The 22,970-nt window shown below is 37.8% G+C and overlaps 1 protein-coding gene across 1 annotated transcript in view; it reads right to left on the reverse strand.

The window, feature by feature from the left end:
* Positions 1-243: 243 nt before the first annotated feature.
* DYRK1A (dual specificity tyrosine phosphorylation regulated kinase 1A) overlaps positions 244-22,970 on the reverse strand; it is an 89,192-nt gene continuing 66,465 nt past the window's right edge. Inside the window, exons 4-12 of the mRNA XM_068688177.1 lie at positions 14,073-14,165; positions 13,416-13,604; positions 12,526-12,673; positions 9,038-9,324; positions 6,770-6,916; positions 6,236-6,376; positions 5,643-5,949; positions 5,261-5,385; positions 244-3,559 (exon numbers count right to left, since the gene is read on the reverse strand). Coding sequence (XP_068544278.1) covers positions 2,936-3,559; positions 5,261-5,385; positions 5,643-5,949; positions 6,236-6,376; positions 6,770-6,916; positions 9,038-9,324; positions 12,526-12,673; positions 13,416-13,604; positions 14,073-14,165 — 2,061 coding nt within the window. The 3' untranslated portion in view covers positions 244-2,935. The remainder of the gene's footprint in view (positions 3,560-5,260; positions 5,386-5,642; positions 5,950-6,235; positions 6,377-6,769; positions 6,917-9,037; positions 9,325-12,525; positions 12,674-13,415; positions 13,605-14,072; positions 14,166-22,970) is intronic.

Consider the following 22,970-nt stretch of genomic DNA (forward strand, 5'->3'; position numbering starts at 1 on the left):
TGTTCATACATCAATGATTTGTATACCTTGCTGTTTCAATTAAAAACTCAAAATTATCCATTACGCCTCCAACTTTTACTTTCATATTTTTAAGTCTGTTTCAATGTATCTGATATTTACATATTATAGTATAATCATACCTACCATACCATGGCTTGGAGTAGGTTAATTGCATAGGAAGATTTACTATGTTTACATTTCTTTTCTTAAATTACTCTTTTTTTCAAAAAGCACAGTAAAGAGTCTGAGGACAAATTATTCAACTGTTTATCATACATAAGACTGCATGACTATAATACAAAGGGCTTGTCTTTTTCATTTAACGTTACAATATACACAGCAAGTCCGGACTAGATCTTACAATCTGAACACAGGTATTTAACCTTTTCCATGCTGTTTATGTTTACAATGCACAGAAGTCCTGTAACCAAACTGTGTAGTAAAGCACACAAAACTGGACTGTAACATAACACAGTATGCAGAAGCACTGGATTTTGTGGTTTCTTCTTTATGTAGATATTTTTTTAAACTGCTTCATTTTTGGCGCTTGCTAAGGTGTGGCAACCCACGCACACAAAAATTACCCAGATTTCGTATTACCCTTATATTCCTAGACAGCAGCAAGTACTGGATTCCTTTGTATATTGCTGAACTCAGCATCCTGTTTTTAAGGTGACATCCTTCCAATTCCTGTAAACTTCTTTGAATTACTGAGTTTAAGAAAAAAAGAAAAGAAACAGGAAAAAAAAAAAAAAAAACACTTTCATCCACAGGGTTGACATGTCGATACAAAAGAAATATGGATCACTTGATTAAAAAAAAAAAAAGTGATTTACAAAAAAAATGGTAATCCCAAGTATTCATTCCCATCTACATGGTAGCCAGCTGCTGTGTTGCCACTGTAAATATATTAAAAAGTCCACCTTTTAGTCTGAAAAAAATTACTTAGCCACGTGGAACTGACCAGTGTGAACTCTGAATTTTCTGCTGAATTAACTTTTAAAAGGGCTTACTGGCAGAGGTAGATCACTGCTTCTGTAATATATAATGGGCAAACAGTGTTAATCTGGGATGGGCAGTCACTGAATTGCCCACGTTCTTTCAGGTGGTTTTCACTGAGCTTTTATTTATACAACTAAATCTCTGAATGGGCCCATAAATTTCGCAACTGCCAAGCTGACTGTGTTATATTAAGGCAGCATTACCCAAAAATTAGGCACCTGTTAAATACAGCCTGCTAACCTCAGGTCTCATGTGAGTGTCTTGCTTTACTCAGACTATTGTTTTGGACCTGTTCATGCAATCAAGGTCTTGCCTTCAAGTTTACAATTATGTTAATAAGGAATACAAGAATCAACTGCTGGTTTCATAGCTTCTGGATCTAGTGTCCCTTTTACCTTCAGAAGCCTGAACACATTTATAACGTAACAGATGTTATAGTCTTGAAGTAGATGTCAATCTATTATGTTCAGTACACAGATTGCTGTAAATGTATTGGCTATGAATTCAACAACAGTTCCAGTTTTGTTTAAGCAATAGTACAGCCATAATTCTCAACTGACATTTAAAAATGGTCTAGTTACACCTTGTGTCAAAGTGCAGAACTGCTACATTATTGGTTACAGACATCTATGTGCTATAAAAACAGCTTTGGTACAATAAATTATCAAAAAAGAAAATAAATTTTTGTAAAATTCACAGCATAATTGTGAGGCAAAAAAGCAGTCACATAAAATTCTGCATTTTTAAAAATGTTCAGGATGAACAGAAGACGTCTTTGTGCAGAAGTAATGGTGGAGAAACCACGTGCCAAGAAAAAGCAAAAGAAAAAAGTAAAAAGCAGGAAGGGACACAGTTGTAGCTATTTCCATCAAACGCAAACCACTACTCCTGTGACCTTCAACCAATAAGGAAGTCAACTTTATGACACACGCAAAGTGACCTTGCAATACCTTACAATAAGTGGGTCACAAAAGTCTATTTTAAAAGAAAGGCCTCTTGAATTACCCATTCTCTGTGTTTTCAGCATTAAGGACTGTCTGCAAAAGCATGTCCAAAAGTGATTGCATCTGAAATGGTAGGCTCTTCTAACTTAAGAGTCCAAATCCATAAGGCCAAAGGTTTTCCCAAAGACCACCACTTAGACCTCCCCACGACTGGCCAGGACCGACCCGTTGATTGCTTCTCAGTGCACCTTAGTTATGAAACCAGTCATATTTCAATACTAACTGACTGTGGTCTCCAAAATATGAGACGCACAGAATCCCATTACAATTGCTGCTTTGATCCTCAGTAGATTCAGATAAGGAGAGTTCTGATCACCGCCACTTAGCATGCTTAATGTGCCTTACAAACTCCATTACAACCGTCCCTTTTTACAACTGAAGGATATATATTTGTGTAATCTGAAGGTCCCTCTTCCTTACAGTACTGCGTTTCTGTGCCCATGTTTGTTTGGGGAACTAAAAAAAAATATATGTATATATATATTACTCACTCCCCTCCCACCCAAAATCTTCAAAGGGCCTTTTATAAATCATGTGCAATGTCTTTAAAAAGAAACTAGTTTGCAACTACAGCCAACATTTTAACAATAGCCCCCTGTTGAATGAGACAGAAAAAAAAAAAAAAACACCCTCCCCCCAAAAAACAAACTATGACTAGGTTGTGGCAAGTTAAAATGGGGGAAGCAAAAGGTGAACACCACTAAGCTATTCATTAAGGTGGGTCCGGACATGGCTCTTAAAAAAAAAAAAAAAACAAAACTTCATTGTCCCTTTGCAATCTTTTCAAGTCTAAAAAAATAGTCAGCTTTGCCCTCCTGTAGCGGTTCAGTGAGTTTATCTCCTTCTGATTCAAGCAGCTTTGCACTTTGTTTTTGGAAAAACACCACTTCTATAAAAACACACAAGAAACAAACTTAGTTTCAGTTTAGTCACGAGCTAGCCACAGGACTTTGCTGAACACAAACTCCTGTCATGGGAGACTCTTCTCTATCAATTCCTTGCCTCATTGCAAGGTGTCCTTCAGTCATGTAATGAGCAGGACCTGTATTAGCAGAAAACTGGTACGTTGGATGTCCAGCTATGCCAGTTTCTTGGCGTGGATTAGAGTAGACTGTTAAATTCATGTCCATAGCTCCATTTTGTCCAAAGTCCAAGGTATTAGCAGCCACTGGGCGGTTCTGATAGGCCTGATTGCCTTGGTTACCAGTAGAGGAGGAAGATGTAGAGGAAGAAGTAGTTGAGGAAGACAGGGATGTCATGGAGTGGTGACTGTGGCCCACCTCCATAGAATCCTGGGTGGAGGAGCTGTTTGTTGGAGAATTGTAGACCCTTGGCCTGGTCCGGCTACCCAAGGCTTGCTGTCCATGATGGTGGTGGTGGTGGTGGTGGTGATGGTGGTGGTGAGAGCTATTTCCGTGATGATGATGTAATGCATTCTGTTGTTGAGGGGTTACATGGAAGGTGGTTTCTTGAACTGGATGGTTTTCAACAGTGACCTGTGTAGGAGCTTCAGTGGCTGTCCAACCAATTGGAGGAGGAAACTGTTGTCGAACCTATGTTAACAGGCGAAACAAAAAGTGGAACGATTAAACAAGTCTATCCATTTCTGAGAGACATTAAGCTATTAATGTTTCCACTAACTTTTGAATCGGTTAACCAATCCTTGCAGTTTCAAAATTAGTCTAGAAATATAATTAGGTAGTTAAAGAGCATGTTTCTACATATAGCTTTAAAAAAAGGTTGCATTCTGTTTTTTTTTCCAAATAAATGGTTAAAGAAAGTCCAATACGTGACCTTACTACCAAATTAAAGAAGCAGCTTTAAACAACACATTGGTTCTAGGTGTTGTACAAACATTAAGGCTTTAATCTGTGACTAGGGCTTCTGGATACATTTAGCATGCTAAATTAATATGTTGCAGTTCATATATTGAACACTATCAACACTATTAGAGGAGTACTACCCACACCTCTGGAAGAACACTGCTGATTAAAGATTATTAAAGTAGCAAGATCTAGCTACACAGCCATTTGTTGAATAAACTAAATTGTCTACTTGGGAGAAGAAGAAATTGTCAGTTCCAAAGAAGCATGTATGATATTCTCTTCTTTTCATGACTGTAATGCATAGTGGCTACCGCTTAATGCCTGTAAAAAGGATTCTACAACTTTAAAAGGGATGAACAGAAAGGGTAAATCACTACAACATTTCGGTTAATGCTCTTCCAGGAACAAATTACGGTAATATACAATAGAACGGAATAGAATGGAATCATAGAATCATTTAGGTTGGAAAAGACCTCCATGATCATCACATCCAACCATTAACCTAGCACTACCACTAATCTGTATTAAGAAAATGAAATTACTGAATCATTTGTAGCTAATAAAATTCATAATTCACCAACCATAATGTTGGTGAAGCATATGAACATGGTGAAATGGAAGTAAGAACTTGCACAGGAGTTCACTGAAGTACAAGCTAGACTTGTTGGGTTGGAAGATACGTAGTTCTGTGTACCCTTATGCCCTGTATAAGGTGACAGCCCCATCTGGCATGTTACAACTCATACAAAACCTTTGCATCCACAGAATTTATTGGAAATTTTTACAGCTACCTACAGTACTTTTGACTAAGTGAATGACCTAACATACAAAGGACTACCCAAGAAGGAGACTACACAACATGAGTGTGCTACTGTGGGGGCTCTCCATGGGCTGCAGCCTCCTCTAGGCCACATCCACCTGCTCCACCGGGGGCTCGTCCACGGGGGGGCTGCAGCATGGAGATCTGCTCCATGTGGGACCCATGGGCTGCAGGGGGACAGCCTGTTCCACCAGGGGCCTCTCCATAGGCCGCACAGGAACTGCTGCTCTGTACCTGGAGCACCTCCTGCCTTCCTGCTGCAGTGACCTTGGGGACTGCAGGGTTATTTCTACATTTTCTCAGCTCTCTCTCCCAGCTGCTGTTGAGCAACTTTCCCTACTCCCTCCCCTTTCTTCAACGTGCTCTCCCAGAGGCCCACCCAGTGTCACTCCCTGTTTCAGCTCTAGCCAGCAGCAGGTCCCTTTTGGAGACGGCTGGAGCTGGCTCTGCTCTGACATGGGGCAGCTGCTGGGCTCTGCTCACAGAGGCCACCCCTACACCTCTCTGGTTCCAAAACCTCGCCATTTAAACCTAATACTACTATTTTTAGGGATTTAATGTTCTCAGAAAAAAACGTATAAATCAGACAAAGCTCTACTTGTGCATACCTGTGGGCTGTGTGTTTCACAGTCCATAGCTTGAACAGCAGCAGTGAAGTGTCCACCACTATGTCGATGCTGGTGTGTGGGGTCTGACCGTGCCCTTCCACTGTTGCTTGTCCCAGAAGATCCACCTATAAAGTCACAGCAACACAAGAGATATAAAATTTACAGTAAGCTGTAGAACAATGATGGCATTAAAATTTAAATAGCTTCAAGATAAAAAATAGAGGACCTATCACTCAAATTTTTGTAAATCTACTTATAAATCTGCTTTTCATTGGAGCAATTACTTGATCCGGCCAAGAAACAAATGCCAAACAAAACTCTGTCATCTGGGACAGACTCCTTCGACACGATTAGGAAATATAATTTAATAAGAAAACCTCACCTGAGCTTGAAGATGTACTAGAGGTGGTTCCTGAAGACTGTGACTGCTCCATGGCAGGACTCGTAGACACACTGTTGCTTGTGTTGGTACCTTCGTCTGCCGTTTTCTTAAAGAAACTATGCTGTAGGGCATAGTAAGGTTGAATTCGTGTCTTAGGGTCATAATCAAGCATCCTTAAGATGAGGTCTTTGAACTTCAAGTAGTCAGCTACAGTATGACCCGATTCCCCAGCACGACGTCCACCTGGTCCTCCTGTTTCAACTCCGAGTATATTATGAAGCTTACGAGTTCCAGGTGGTTTGTATTCCTGTAAAGAAATTAGAAATTAATTGAAATCAAGTTACACACTAAGCCTTGGATGTGCGTACTTTAAACACGCCATAAAAGTGAAGCAGTCGAATCAAAGGAAGAAACTATTCAACACTATAGAAAGTGTTACTTAATCAACCCGTCTTACAACTCAGAAAAATAATCAGTAACAATAAGGCTACATTTTTAGTAAGACAATGTAAATCAAAGTAATATCTCACCATTTTTTAATTTATTCTTTTTAAAGGGATAGCCCATGCTGTCATCCTAATTATATAACCTACCCTTTTTCCATCTTTGGTCTTCTTCAAGTTCCACGTGCCATCTGGCAACTTCTCAAAGAACTTCCTTGCTTTTGGTGCTTGGTCAAGGATATGGGCAGGCGGTATCCCCAAAACTTCCACTATTTTATTCATTTGATCCACCTGTTCCACAGGAAGAATATTTATGAATAACATGGGACATATAGATGAGTACTGCAATAGAGTCCAATATTCTACAGTCACATGGGTAGCATATGTTAACTACCCACACCAGTTAAGTTCTGAATTAATTTCAAGTTTAATAAAAATTCAATATTAACTAAATAAATTAGTGAACAAGGAGCTGTGGGGAAGATCAGGGTAGAAGTAAACCCAGAAACATAAAGTTATTACCAGGCAATTTAGAATTCTAACAAAAGACATTGCTATTACTGATGTTTATGAATTTTAGAATTATTAGACTTCCCTAATTTAACCATTATAATAACAGATGAGTATCATTATCAGAATGAACAAAAAAGATCAAATTACTTGTACTGTATAATAGCTGCATACCTCATTTGCCCCACTAAAAAGAGGCTCTCCAGTGTGCATCTCAACTAAAATACACCCAAGGGACCACATATCAATTGCAAGATCATAAGGCATTCCCAGTAGCACCTCTGGTGATCGATAAAAACGACTCTGGATATATTGGTATATCTGAAATAAAAGCATTTGAAGATAATACACAGCATCCAAAAAGCATTATTATGGTTCTGTATTACGAAACAGAATTACAGTAAAATACACTTTCATTGTGGGGAAAGCAAAGACAAGGTATTAGTGATACTAAAAGCATATTACAAATTTATAAAAAATATTTAAATGTTAATTATTAGAAAAATACTAACTCTTGCTCACAAAAAAAAAGTGCAAATTCACTCACAATTACGACACTTTACAGTTGATGAGTGTAATCTCATGCAATTACAGATAATTGTACAACAAAATTTTCGTCTGGTAACGTTCAAATAAAAACTATTCCAGAAGCCACATCAGAATCACATAACACTTCAGACAAAACCAACAATTAAAAAAAAAATCAAAATCAACAATTTTGTTGTCATGAAATGAAATTACCAGGTGATTCCAGCTGGAATCACCCCCAACTATCCAGCTCATTTCACAAGTCAGAAATTTCAGTCTTGATCATAGATCTGAAGACTGGCTTAAACATAAGCATATACAAAAAGAAACAAAGCAAAACAAACAAAACAGAAAGATCTTAAAAAAAAAAAAAAAAAAAAAAAAAAAACACCTCCAAAACCCTTAAAAAGAAAGCAACCAAAGTAAATATTCCTAACAGAACTGTACTTTATATTTTAATTAACACAAAATTTTATCAAGCACTTTCCACAAAGGTGCCAATGTTTACTTACTTCCATTTAAGTTAACTTTTCTGTGAAATTGCACAAAGGTTTTTTTTAATTGTGCTTCCTAGCACTTCAAAATTATCTTATTATTGACCTATACAATCTAGATCTCATTTGTCTTCCCTTCATTTTCTTCCTAGGCTCAGATATCTCTACTTAATAGAGAAAATGAATTGTATTAATCCTAAATTTGTGCCTCACTACTTTCTACTCAGTCAATCCATGAAGTTTTTAATTCTCTTCATAAAGTGATATCATCTTCATTATTACTATTCATATTTCTTGAACTGACATCTCTTTTGCAAGTGTTGCAGATTTACAGCAAGTCTGATTTAGCAGGTGTTTTGTTTTTTTGTTTAATACCCAGTTTTCTCAAAGCAAAAGAATATCAAGGATTATCATTCATAAATTTATAGATAAAACCACCACAGGCACACAGCTGACCTGGCAAGGTTTAAAAGCATCTTTTCAAGGAAGAAAAAAAAAAAAAAAAGAAAAAAAAAAGTGGAAGTCTAATTTCTGTCTACAGAAGTTTCTTTACCTCTCTAGCTAACAATTTGTATTCAGTGCAAACAAATAAAGCTAAGGTACCCTAAATACTGGTGGTCAATCATTCCATCAAAAATAGGATTCATTCAACCAAAAATGTGTCTATTGGTATTATTAGACTATACAGTGCACAATGAACAGTATGTCCTGATGAACTTTTCAATGAACTGTCAGTGCAAATTAAACATTTGAGGAATACGATTCTTCTTCCTAAAGAATCCGGTCTTTGGCATCCAAGCATAATTGCTTATGGTTTTAATAGCTGTTGTATGTACTTTAATGTTTCTTGAAGTAAATACAGAGCTAGTTGACTATGGTAGACAGAAACTAACAGCTCAAATAAAAAACACACTCATCCTCAAAGCACATAAACAACGGGATACAAATACAAGTATGTCGGACAGTTATTGATTAGGCTAAATCTACCCTAATATAAAGAAAACAATTTGTCCTGGAAACACTTTCATGTGTGCATCTTTACTCATAGTGGTAACACCAGTGAACGCAATCCAATCTTCCTACAGTTTTACTAAAGTGTTTGTAAAAATGGGGTTAGTTATAAGCAGTATCTTTAAGAGCCAAATACTATACTGTCTCAACTCACAGATAGTGTCTTATCTCCATGGCACTCTAAACAGGTAACATCTTAAAGTGGAAGAAACTAAATGCATCATGGGATAAGAAAATAATAAAGAAGTACTATATTTGAGAGCACTGCACCACTGCAGACCTCTACAATCGAGTGATGATGCAACTTGCATTAATATCGCATAAAAATATAACCAAGGAGAAAAGAAAGATGGAAAGTTTATCACATGTATCCAATAACAGCTTAATTAGAATTTCTACCAATACGCACCCTCTGTCCAAGTTGACATGAACTGCCAAAATCAACAATCTTGATGGCGCTTCGTTTGGGGTTACAGAGCAGGATATTCTCAGGTTTTAGGTCACAGTGAATGATACTAAGTTCAGGAGTCGCCAGAAAAAGCAGTGCAGTGCACATTTGCTGTGCAAATTTTCTTGTCAGATTCAATGAGACACCTCTGAAGTTGGTGTTCCGCAACAGATCATACAGATTGTAGGACAGCATTTCAAAGACTAAGCAGAGATGGTTTCGGAACATGAAGTGGCGCTTCAAATGCACTTTAAAAAGAGAAGAAAATGGTTAATACATATGCTGTGTGGTACATATTACATACAAATTACAATACAAAGCTTAAATGTTTCAGTCAATATTCAGGAGATTGACCTGTAAGATAATATTGTGTTGTTTTTTTTCTAGATCTATTATTATTTATAAAGCATTTCTGCTATGCCCAGGGTATGGGTTGTTGGATTTTTTCATGTATCTGAAGTGTCCTCAGGTGTAACTCGGTAAAGCTACATTAACCAAAAAAAATGATTTTAAATATAGAAGAGAGATTTTTCAAAATGAATATATCAGTCCCCTATTAGCAAAGGCAAAAAAAAATTGTGGTAAATAAAAATAACATAGAATTCCAAACAACATTAAATTCAGATTAACTGGAGAACTACAGTGATATTCACAACTGATCTCTGTCTTCAATAAATTAGCAACAGCCCTTTCTAAGTAAAAACATCAGCAAAAAAGACAAGCAGCAGTACAAATTGTGCGCGAAACAATCTTAATCACGAGACTTTGGGCTTTTTCCAGTGAAGAGTTCATTTCTCCACCCTCCTAAAACTAAAATTGTATTTAAGTCCAAGCAGACTGGAAAAAAGTGTACATACAACAGCATTCTCAACAATAAAGCAGATATCACACTTTAAATTCTGTATTAGTAATTCCCTTTACATTTGAAATTTACATTTACAGAGAAATTATTTGAATGCCAGAGTAATTTAAAACATATTATTGCAATTTATAAATCATGACTTCAATAGACTACTTCAATTAATAAAATCAATCACAATCCCAAAGGCATTATATTCAACCAGACATAATTTCAAAATTATGAAAGCAACAAACCCAATCCAAGTCTAATCAATCAGTTTCATGAAATACGTGGAAAAAAATCATCTGTTTAGAAGCAAGCAGGGTTTGCCAGGTTCTTATTCAGGTTGGTCTCCGCAAGCAAAAGAAAATTTAAATAGGAAAAAAAAAACATTGCAATCTTCAGATAAACAGCAATACAGCCCCTCTTTGTCACAATAAAATCTTGAACCAATATTAGCACAATCAGCATTCAGACTTTCAGTTAAGGTAATTACATGGTGTCCCAGCGAGTTTTATTTTCCTCATTATTATTATCCAGTTATTCACGTGTCCCTCACAACTAACCTGTAATGATATCATTTGCTTCCATCCTGATGCCAATTCCTGTCTATTTCCATTGTCTAGACCTTTTGCATTTTCTCATTTTCCAATACCCTAACACCACAAAAGCACCAGCACCTTTTCATGTCCTTGTGGTCCTCCTGCACCATACACCCCTTCCTCCCCACAGCACCTTGCTGAACCTGCCAACTTGGCAAGAAACACTACGTACTCTGACTAATTTTCAACTACCAGCAAGCTACTTGGCCAGCTCTACCAGTACCACCTGCAGTGTCACACAGCTCAAATAGTCTGGGTAAGAGCTGAACTTCCCAAACCTTTCCTGCAGTGAAGCCATCACATTTGTACATTTATCTTCCGCTCTGCTACCTTGAAACTTGAATACCGTAATGTATTCTTACACTCCTCTAGAAGCTACTAGAGAAGACCTGGCAGAAGTATAAGCAGTTACACTTTATGTCATTAAAAATCAAGGTAAAAATCTGTATCCTGCAGTCTAGTCTCCTAACTTAACCACACCTATCTTGAAGTCTTCATTTTACACCACACACTGTGTTGTAATACTTGCAATGCTTTCAGCATTATTCAACCACTCTCAGCACCATGCACCTGCAAGTCTATGCAACGGTAAAGTGAAGCACCTATAGATGTCAGTTTAGGCATCTCATGCAATATATAGTATTCATTCAAAACATGATCTCTTTGCCTTTTTTTTTTTGACCTTTACTAACACTGCCAGTGTTTGTTAAATACTGTGATAAAAAGAAAAGGGGAACTACTGAAATGTATCTTAATAGATTCAGAAATCAACTGGATACAAGCATATAACTATTATAGTTAGTTGTGTCTGCTAAACAAAAACAGTATTTCATTTCACTATTGCTTGAAATTATCTTTTTTCTTTCTTTTTTTGCTTAAATACTGTGCTTTATGTTAAACCATCTCTTGTTAAGTCACACAGTTAGATACACAAAGTTTTAGTCAAATCTCATTTTATGTGGTGCTATACACTTTCTAAAAATCTAAAACGTCAAGAGTTTGTTTATTCAGCAATGGCTATAGTCTTCTTATTTGCCCCATATTAATCTGAAACTGCTTCTGTCTTTAACATTCCTGAAATATCTTTTTGATATAGTAGGGTGCAAAGTTTAGTTTCTGTTTTATATAGGCATGTTCCTTATAGAGTTAAAAGTACATTAAAAACTTTTAAACTGTATACATAAAATGTTTTATAAAGATAATACTCCATTAAAAAGTTAAAATGTAACTGAATAGTCATCAGATAATTTAACAGCCATGTGTACTAACATTATTTTAAGGGTTTCTTTACAAACTGCAGAAAGAAAAATTAGTGATCCAACATATACATGCAAACCTGAAGAGTACAGTTGTTAGTATTTCAACTCCTGCAAACTAAGATAAAAATGTTTAAAATCAATTTCATTTCTTAAATTATTATCTTTCACAGTTTTCTATCTCTCTTTACAACATGCTGTCCTTCCATCACATTTTTGCCCAATACTCCACTTCAGAGAACAGACAGGATTTAAAAAACTTTTTATCTGAGCTGACCAACTTATTTCATCGTGACTACAAAGTTCAATTAGCATTATGATAATAACCTCATGGAATAGCATGACAGTCTACAGGAACAGTCAGAATTATAAGCTTTAGAAATATTTTCTGAGATCTAAACAGGCAAGTCTTAACTATTACAGAAGTTTTATCTCAGTTTTGTAACATGAAATGTTGAGCTTTTTAAATAAGCACAATCAAAAAATAATGAACAAGCTAGCCATAAAACTACTTATTTCATATTATCTGTTATCCCAAAACTTTTTACACGTTTTTCTTCTAAATCTAGTCCTGCTGCAAAGCAATCTGTTGTTTATGCAAGGTAATTTACACTGAAAACTAGTATTAAAAGTTGTATTATTTCATTTTGTTAGCACCAAAAACATTAGTTGCAGCACCCTACACTATGTATCAAAACCTAAAATACTAATAATTTGATTAAATAAAAAATAAGAAAAATATCTGAATACCTATATAGTACTTCATCTCAGTGTCATGTTTGTTCATAAGCTCAAGCAGTCGCACTTCAATCTGGGCTTGGTTTAGGAAAGCTTTCTTATTTTTTATTATTTTTATAGCCACCCACTCCTGTTCCACTCGATCATAAGCCTTTACAACCTGAAAGAAAAAAGACAAACATGTAAGTCATCTCTCTGCTTCAGTTTCCAAAATTCTGCAAAACCCTTTTTAAACATACCAGAATTTACAGAATTTTTTTACAACTTTTGTTCTTTCCAGTTAATTTTCTTCCTAGATGCTACAATAAAGCCACAACTGATAACATGGAGTTTATTGTAGTGACGTTGCAAAACAGAGCAAAGGCTTCAGTGAGCTGGACCTAAGGCAAGTATTGTACCCAAATGCAAGCAGTAAATCAACAAAAACAATATTGTAAAATGACCTGCAGAACATGAAAAAAAAAAATAAAAAATAAAACAAAAGAAAAGTTCCATAAAAGAAAAGCTCTATCCTCCTTCCAGACTTTTTCTTCAAGCCTTGGCTACAAATACCAATAGTAAAAACAAACCTTACTGCAAAGAATAGGTTATCCCTAGCATTAGACCATTGTTTTAAAACAAAAACCCAAAACAAATAGCTAAAAATGTGAAATGATGACAAAAGGCTGAAGATTTGCTCATTTGCAAAGCACATTAACAGTTTAAATATACTGAAGTATATTCAAACATTATATGTGGTAACAAGAAACAGCACAAAATACAAATGCCTTGAGCAGGCACTTCAGCATAGTAGAATTAAGAAAAAGACAACTGAATTTCAAAATGAAATAAGAATGGCACTTTAAATTATATGCATATTACCATTCACACAAATTACAGATTGCACAGCTGATATACATTACCTGTCCAAAGGATCCTTTGCCTATTAAGGAGTCAATTTCATAACGATCCATCCACTTCTCCCCATTTTTTACAATATAGTCATAGTTATCATCATCATAGCCATCGTTGTAAACTTTTCGCTCCTTTTTGTGACTGGAATCATCTCCTTGGCCCTGTTGATGCCGCCGTTTTTTTTTTGCATAGTAAACCTAAACATGAAAAGTATATTGCTTACTCAGTTACCTTTGAAAATACAGAGCTATATCAAGCCAGCTCTATTTCAAAAATGTTAGTGATTTGTATTGTGGATCCTTCAAATAAACAACTTCAAAAATGATATTACTCAAGATGGAGGGGGGAGCAACAAGGGAGTGGGGGCAATAGGCTAGATTCTCTCTCTCCTTTACTGTCCTACATGTAACAGAAACAAACTTTTTTGGGGGACACAATGTAACAGGTATAGAAATACTTCTGTACTTTGCAGTCATTTTAAGCTCTAATAAAATAATGTACAATTTCTTTAATTTACGGTCAAATGAGCAGTTCACTCTGCAAGAAAGAATCCAAAACAATGGCAGCAGAAGATGCAGTACAATTCACAGAAAATGTATTTAATAACATAATTCAAACAACAAATTCATATCAATACACAAAACAAAGATAGCTGGAGCCATTACCTCATTAATATGCTTGTATGTTTTAATCAAATCTACGGAGAGTTTCCTCAAAGGAGCAGTAGCTGGATCACGGAAAGTTTGGGGCATTCGCCTCTGTAATATGATAATATTAGATACATTAGAAATAAGCATCAACTTCAATTATATTTAATAACTTCAACAAATTGAGATAATCTACACAGAAATGAGCTTTTTCATTGTAACATCTTTTTTTATTTGAGCTGACAAAGAAAAGAAAAACAAATACAGGAATCAAAGAAAATAACATTTAGTGCAGTTACTTTTTAATACATTTATTCAACAATAAATAAATAAATCCCAAGATGCCTACCTCTCCTCAGTATACCTAACAGGCTTAATCCCTATAAACAGTCTTCTTTAGTTAAAAATACATCTCATTTGGTAACACAGAGTAGTAACATGCTGACATTCCTGCTTTACTCACGACTGATACATGGGCTGTAAGTGTATTTAATGTACAGCAGCATTCAAACCACAAGTGGAAGTTAACGAGTATGCCTTCTGGAGAACTGTGGCAATTTGCCACATTAAAACTACATTAAATTCCAAACCAAGAAACTCAGTTCTAGTATGCTTCGCAGTATCAAGGCAATGATATTGCCTTGATAAGTCTAAAAAATTAATATAAATCCAAAGAAATCTAAAGCACGCTCACCAACACCATACCTACCAAGTTTAAACAACATCCCTGAAAAGGTGTGTACGTTGCTCAGTGGTGTTTCCTAACACTGACTACTTTTAAAACAAGAACATCTTCAACAGTAGTGTGTTTTTGATATTGGCTTCCTAAAGAGATAGGACTTCTGTGTGAAACAGTTATTTGTGTGCCTCTTTTTTCCTTGCTAACACATCCCATGTAGCTTCTGTATCTACCAAACAATATCCATTCCTCCTTGGGATTTGTCTGAAATCTCTGAAAGACTAAGTTCCAAGTGTCAAGGTAGAGGCAGTTAGTGTCATCAGGGAAGAAAAATAAATAAATAAATAAATGAAAACTCTAAAGAAACCATGCAATTTGGCTAAAGCTGGCTAACCTGTTCAACATACACTTACTTAACAGCACAATTGTGCCACTAGACAAGCTCCAGCAACCCCTCTGTCTCGCAGTGAGTGTCAGAAGGAGAGCTGGGACAGAGAGCAAGGGGTTTAGTCGGTGTGACTGGTCCCCTATAGCCTGCCTCTCTCTGTTCCTTCTCTTCCCAATGACAAGAAACCACACAGCAAGTTGGGTTACTCGGCTTGTTTCACATGTTAAGCTCCTTTCATACCCAATGCTGAGGTCTAGCCGAATGCACACCATCACACTCAGCCATCCAGCTCTCATCTCACATCATCTCATCTCACACCAGCAAACATGCTTAGGCTCATAACTCTCTTCACTTCCAAGTGCTTAATCTCATCTGCTGCCTCCCATTACAGCTGAACTGATACTCAGCCTCCCGCAGAGCTGCGGAAAGAGCATAAGCTGTCAACAAAAATAATGAAACTGATTTATACATAAGTATTGCTGAACTAATAAAGGAACTGGAAAAGTACAACTGCTCCTCTGTCTTTTACAGTACTGCTTAATACTTCTGACTGTGGCTGTGCAAATAGATTTTTTTTATTTCTTTTTGCTCAAGAATACAAAAAATAAATAAAATATGTTGAAGTGACCCAGAAAGTTTTTCACAAACAGATGTAATAAAGAGTCTGGGTATCTGAACCCAGGTACCCAGACAGTGCCACACTAGAAAGTTAAGATCGCGTCTTCTTCCTGTGGACAAGCAGATACAGAAATAACCTAAGAAAAACAAGAGAGAGAGCACAAGAGATTCAGAAGGAAGACCAATGAGCTCAAGAGCTAAAAAGAGCAAAAAAGCCAAGAGGCTGCCAGCAACCTGACTGCATCTGTGCAAGGCTGGGACTCCCAACAGCTACAGGCTCAGCGGAGCCTGAACTGCAGCTCACAGTCCTGATGTACACCACCCGAAATATGTCTACATACCGTTTCTGCATCCATGCAAGACTGCTGACTTCCAGGCTTTCTGATTAGAGACTTTCTCAGAGAAAATGTAATCCAGTTAAACCTTCCTCAGGGACTTTTGACCCAAGCCACATACGTCCTAGATGTTTGCTCAAATCCATTCACTTCTGGATGTGCCCCCTACCATCACTTTCCTTTCAGCAGCTTTAACAAATTAAGCCCTTAATTCATTTTGACTACAAGCCCGTGACCGTTCTGTATACATCAGGAAGGTCTGTTTTAAAATTTTCTAAACAAGCTATTTGACGTTTACGAAATATTTTTGTTCCTTCCTCTCATCTGTCAAACAGATGTTAATCATGAAACAAATCACACCTAAATACAATCATTTTTGGTTCTTTTGCACCACATCACTAAACACCTCAACAGCATCTAGTCCTAATCACAACCATCACTGCCACAGGCTTGTGAAATGCAGGAATTTCTCTTAAATTTCTGAACTTGATTGAAAGAAATTATTGGAACTTAGTAACATCCATAGATTTTGCTGGTAAAAGAAACTGGTGCACAAATACTTGCAGAGACCACTCTTCCACCTAAGCTGATACGACCATCACAGTCCCCAGTACGGCAGGTTAGAGATTTGAAGAAACAGCCTCAGGATAGAAGAACTCACTAGTTCAGATCAACAATTCAGACATAAGATCACTCTACCTTGGAAAGGGAATTTGTACAAGAAATGTTCGTGTTTATCTTCTAATTTAGAAGTCAAATTTCCTTACTTAGGGAAAAAAAAAAATTAATCTCAATGATAGGGGGAAAAAATAATAATTTAATGCTGTTCCCTAATCACAAATAATTAAAACTCTGCAGGCTACCTCTTATGCTGTTCATAACCAGGATCCTGACTGAAAACTGTTCTTTTAACTGTGCATTTAGACAATCATATATTTCTGAGGACTCACTTGACCCATATGAACTTTTTAACAGATATTAATTTGCTATTCTGGGTTCTTAAGAAAGCCTGGGTGAGAGAGGAGAGGGAGTTGACCTTTTCTTCCTGCCCTTGTTATACTGCAAAATTTTTAACATTCCCTTCTTCTTCCTCCAAGATTCTTCTTGAGATTCTTGCTCCGTTCTTTCCTGGTGATGTAGGATTATGGAACAAAGCTCTCATTATCCATTTTACACAGTAACACTCATAAATTCTTTATCATTGGGTAATAACAATTTCCCTCTTGGTTTTAAAGAACATTCAATGACAGAAAAAAAAAAAAATCCTATTTTGCAAGCTCCAGTCTCTATCTGGTGGCCAGACAGCAACACTGCAGCCTCAGATCTTCCTGAAGATTGAACAAAATCAAAAGATATTTCAAGACTGAGAGACAAAAAACTACTTTAATTACAGTTACGTATGTCAGTAAATATCCACTGCATTCTGACTGGTCCACACTGATGCCTTCATAGCATTAGCACAGCTACCTGGAATGGCAGCATGATGAAAATTAAACTACAAGTAAGGAGCTGAAATTTGATTTTTCTTAATTGTTGAGAAGCAACTTGTAACTAGTCTAAATAAGGAAGAATCAAATAAACACACAAAAAAGGCAACTAAGAACCCTGTTTACGTGTATTCACACCACTTTTGAGATAAACCATGCTTTAAAATAAACCCTGGCTTTTAATTCAAGTGTGTTATTTTACCTATAATAGTCTTTGAGGTTTCCTGAATAAAGGAACAGACAACTTGCACTCTCTATGTATCATTTCTCTCTCTCTTTGGGTATATGCTTTGCTATCCAAAAACAGATGGCACTGCTTCTTGCAAAATGCATTTCATTTTGATTAAGGGGAATTATGAGCAGATATATATGTCCTGTTAATGGAATGCTCTAATTCATATATGAAACAAAATAAAACAACAAAAAAAACTACTAAGTTCGTATGGAGGGAGGGAAGGATTCTGGCTCTATACTGTACAAGTTTCATTTCACAAAAAGAAGAAATAATGAGACTTTATTCTATAAAGATTACAGTTGGAATTCTTGTTAGAAGTTATGACCTACATATTAAAGAACTGAACATGAACAGACCAGTCTCATCTCCTATGCCACTTGCTATTTAAAACTCTTCTTGCATCACAACAATATAAGATAGGAAGTCAATGCTAATCCCTTGTCATGGCAGACAGCCACATAATAGATGGTATCTCCAGAGGGTCAACAAAACAGATGTTTAATTGATATAACCACAAGCCACTGTAACACTTCTCCATAACACATAATATACAGCAAACCAGATTTTTAGCAAAATGACTTAAGGCAAAAAAATAAAAATGCATGTGCCAGAGAACTAGAGATATCCAGGACTCTTCAAAGTGACTATACTCAGAACTATGTGCAGGTAGGGACAGAATTTCCATCACTGACTTGTTCTGTATTTCCCTCCTTTTCTGGCTTCCTTCCCTAAATAAATGCGTTAATGAGTGAAAGTAATAGTTAGCAGCAGACAAGCTATAAGTTAAATAACTACATAAAAATGGCAAGTAAAAAAGTTCATCTTCCAAGATTTTATACTGCCTGATTTGGCCCAAACATTTTCAAAAGAATAAAAAAGAGGGTGGTAGACAGAATTAGAGAAAGGGGGGGGGAAACAAGCAAACAAAAATGAAGTTCTTGTTGCCAGAACATAGAATTACTTCTAAACAAAAACCTGAGATAGAGGGAAAGTAAGGGAAATACTTTTACTGAAATGAAATGCATGCTCACATTCCTTACAGTCTCTGGTGAAGTCTGGCCGTCAGTAATAATTACGTTAATGATTAGGTAGCTGACGTAACTAAGAATTTGCTACTCCCTGCTTGAGCGCATTAACTTTCTAATGATCTAGCTGTAATCAATAAAATCCCCATCCAACGATCTGGTCGGCAAAATCAAGAATTTTGCAGGTGGTAAGTGATCTTAGGTACTTATACAAACAAAAATGTTTAGCTGTCAGCCTGACCTTTGAATCCCAGGTGATTTGTGAAAGCTAAATTGCTGGAATTTGTTACCAAATTCTGCCCAGGAATCTCAACTCAACTTCCTTATTAGGTAAATCAATTTTCTACTCTTTTGTACTTAACTGAAAAAAGTTCGGGGCAATCTGAGTATCCATGAAGATAAGCATTATCACAGCACAAAAGAAACGCTTGTTTGAAGTTGTAAAAACTTTTAAGCTCTTATCTGTTATTAACATCAGGCTACATTGAACTCTCAAGATGCAACCAGTTCAGACAGGACAAAGAAATATTTCTGCTTCTTTCTGCTAAAGGAGGAAAGGTCCCCGAGATCTCATCTTTTCTATTCACTCCAGGCCACATCCTCTTACTGCTTTCCTGAAGCGGGCTCTGGCACTTGTCAGAGAGGTAAGACCACACAGCCAAGGGCAGGACCCCATCCTGCCAGCAGGCCCAGCATGCAGACAGAGAAAACCCTCACCATCCAGCAGTTTTTGGGAAATAAGAGCCTTAAGCTTGACCACAGGGGTGGAGAAGAACAGAGCTGGAAGTATTTAACTGTAATTTAAACCTTGTAAATAAATGGAAAAACAAAGCAATCTGGTTGGCTTTGAAGTATATCTTCCTGTTATTTGTTCCTTGCCAAAGATGAGATGAGTAAGCTTCAGCCACCATAACCATTAAGCAATAGGTGTAAGAAAAGATAATGTAAATAATATTTTAAGGGTAACATATAACTAAACATTATTTATATAACTTTAGGATAAATTGTCATTACTGTTTCCTAACCTCTAATCTGCAACTGTGAATGATTCATAAAATACCAGAATACGGTCCGCAAGCCATTACAAATCAAAACACAAGCAGGACAGAGTGGGAATAAAAACAATGAATTAAAATTCAAGGACTAGCTTCCTCATTATCTGGTTATGAATGAAAATCATTACAAGAACTTGAACAAAAAAAAAAAAAAGACTCAGTTGGCAATAGAATGAAAAAAAAGAAAAGAAAAAAAAAAAGAAAAAGAAACATAAGAGAGATTATCGTCCAAGGGACCTGATGAGTTACATCCACAGGTCCTGAGGGAACTGGCAGAAGAAGTTGCTAAGCCACTGTCTGTGATATTTGAAAAGCCGTGGCTGTCCACTGAAGCTTCTGCTGACTGGAAAAGGGGGAAGATAACTCTCATTTTTAAAAACAGAAAAGCAAAAGATGACCAAGGGAAATACAGGACGGTCGATCTCACCTCTGTGCCTGTCAAGATCATGGAGCAGATCCTCCTGGAAAATATGCAAAGGCGTATGCAAAATAAAGGTGACTGGAGACAGCCAACAAGGCTTCACTAACGGCAGATCGTGACACTGTCCCACATGAGATTCTTGTCTCTAAATTGGAGAGACATGGATTTGACAAATGGACCACTCAGTGGGTAAGGAATTGGCTGGATGGTTGCACTCCAAGAGTTGTGGTCAACGGCTCCATGTCCAGGTGAAGACCAATGACGAGTGGTGTTCCTCAGGAGCCAATATTGGGACACAATATGCCTTTTAACATCTTTGCTGGTGGCATGGACACTGGGATCGAGCGCACCCTCATCAAGTTTGCCCACGACACCAAGCTGAGTGGTGTGGTCAACATGCTGGAGGGAAGGGATGCCATCCAGAGGGACCTGGGCAGGCTGAGAGGTGGGGCTGTGTGAACCTCATGAGGTTCAACAAGGCCCAGTGCAAGGCCCTGCATCTGGGCTGGGGCACTCCCAAACATGAACAGAGCTGAGCAGAAAACAGATTATAGAGCAGTCCTGAGGAGAAGGTCCTGGGGGTGCTGGTTGACAGGAAGCTCAGCATAAGCCAGGCAATGTGGCTTTCTCCGGGGCTGCAAGCACAACCTGGGCTGTGTCAGTGTGGCCAGCAGGGTGAGGGAGGTGATTCTCCCCCTCTGCTCTGCTCTCATAAGACCCCACCTGGAGCTCTGCGTTCAGCTCTGAGGTCCCCAGCACAATAAGGACATGGGCCTGTTAGAATGAGTCCAGAGGAGGCCCACAAGGAGGCTCGGAGGACTGGAGCACCTCTCCTATCAAGACAGGCTGAGAGGGTTGGGGTTGGTCAGCCTGGAGAAGAGAAGACTCCAGGGAAACCTTAGAGCAGCCTTCCAGGACTGAAAGAGGGCCTATAAGAAACCTGGAGAAGGAATCTTTATCATCAGGGAGTACAGCGACAGACAAGGCCTAATAGATTTAAACTAGAAAAGGGCAGGTTTAAAGTAGATTTAAGGAAGGAATTCTTTACTGTGAGCTGTGGATGCCCCATCCCTGGAAGTGTTCAAGGCCAGGCTGGATGGGGCTTTGGGCAACCTGGTCTGGTGGGAGGTGTGGAGGTGTCCCTGCCCATGGCAGGGGGGTGGAATTAGATGGTCCTTAACATCCCTTCCAACCCAAACTATTCTACAGTTTTTTAATCTTTGCTATTTATCAAAATGACATTGCTTCCAGCAAGTGTTGCTGTTCTAAATGCCAGAAGCTAACAGCACCTTTAAGCAACTGACAAACATTACCCTTATTACCTGGCAGCAGCCTGAAGAAACTTATTTTCTAAGAGAAAATACTATATGCTATTAAATATTTATTATCTATTTTAATATCTATTCGTTCTATAAATTTTCAGGATCTCAAAAAGTGAGACTTCTTCCTGGGTTGTATTTTCAAGCAAGTCAGGTTTATCAGGACTGGAAGGAAATACCCTGCTTACAAAATGCAGCAATCAACCTTTTTGACGCCTGCATTCCCGACTCCTTCACTTCAAGACCCTCTCAAAGATACGCTGGGCTGGCTCCTCAAATTATTTAACAGACTTTTTACTCGGTGAGATCTGAGTTTATTCGAACCATGGAGTATTTGGGAGAGGGGAGGGCAGGCTTCCCTCGCAGGAGACACCTGCACCACCCAAGGCTGGCAGTGCAGTGCTCGGCTCTGGCCAGCAGATGGTGGCCGGAGCTCGGGAAAGGATTTTGCCGGGCAGCCGGAGACCCCTGCTTCCCTTCCCTTCCCGGTGTGTCCAGCAAAAGGGCTGGCAGCTTGATGTCTCGGCAGCGGGCATTTACACCCAAACCAGCTACATTTAGGGTGCTGCAGCTGGTGACACCGAAGCGGAGCCAGTCGCCTAGGCTGCTGGTCAGGGAATGGGGAAACTGAAGCTGAGCCCTAACTTCTTGTCTAATGGGGTGCAAGACATCGCATTAAAAGGATCTACACTTTAAGAATTATCCTTCCCGGATCTGCTGAAAGTTGCCTTTTCCTTTCTGCTGTTTTTTTTATGGCAATTAAACAAACCTGTTAAGCCCTCTGCAACAGAAATTCAGCGCACTCCCTATTTAACACGGTCATTTTTGTTCTTGTATTTGTGCACATATAGGTCAAATTCTTTAAATCACATTTGCTGCCCAAATCAAAAACATGATCTCCTTTAACCATATGTACTTGAAAACTGACATATACCACCTTATGGTCTGAATTTTGGGGTAGACCTGTGTGAGGCCAGGAGCAGGACTCGATCCTTATGGGTCCCCCCTTCCAGCTCGGGATATTCTATGACTACGAGAGTAGAGTTTGCCATCACTAAAAGGCCAGTCTGGTGTTCCAGGCTTTAATAACAGACGAGCACTTGACAACAGAAAGAACTAATGGCTGATGGTGGGATTCCAACAGAGGAACAAAGAAACTACACCGAGATGGTTCAAAAAATGATCTCTGCAAGAGTTGTTCATAAGTGACATATGCAGGACGGAGAAAAGCAAGTTGCAGACCATTCAAGGCAATACCACGAATAAAAAGGCTTTCTGTAGAAGAGTCATCAAGAAAGAATGTGTAAGATGTATGTATTGTTTAGCCATGAAAACCTAGATGGTATGTAGATTT

The sequence above is a fragment of the Anas acuta genome, chromosome 1, assembly GCF_963932015.1.
Source record: "Anas acuta chromosome 1, bAnaAcu1.1, whole genome shotgun sequence".
Classification (NCBI taxonomy): domain Eukaryota; kingdom Metazoa; phylum Chordata; class Aves; order Anseriformes; family Anatidae; genus Anas; species Anas acuta.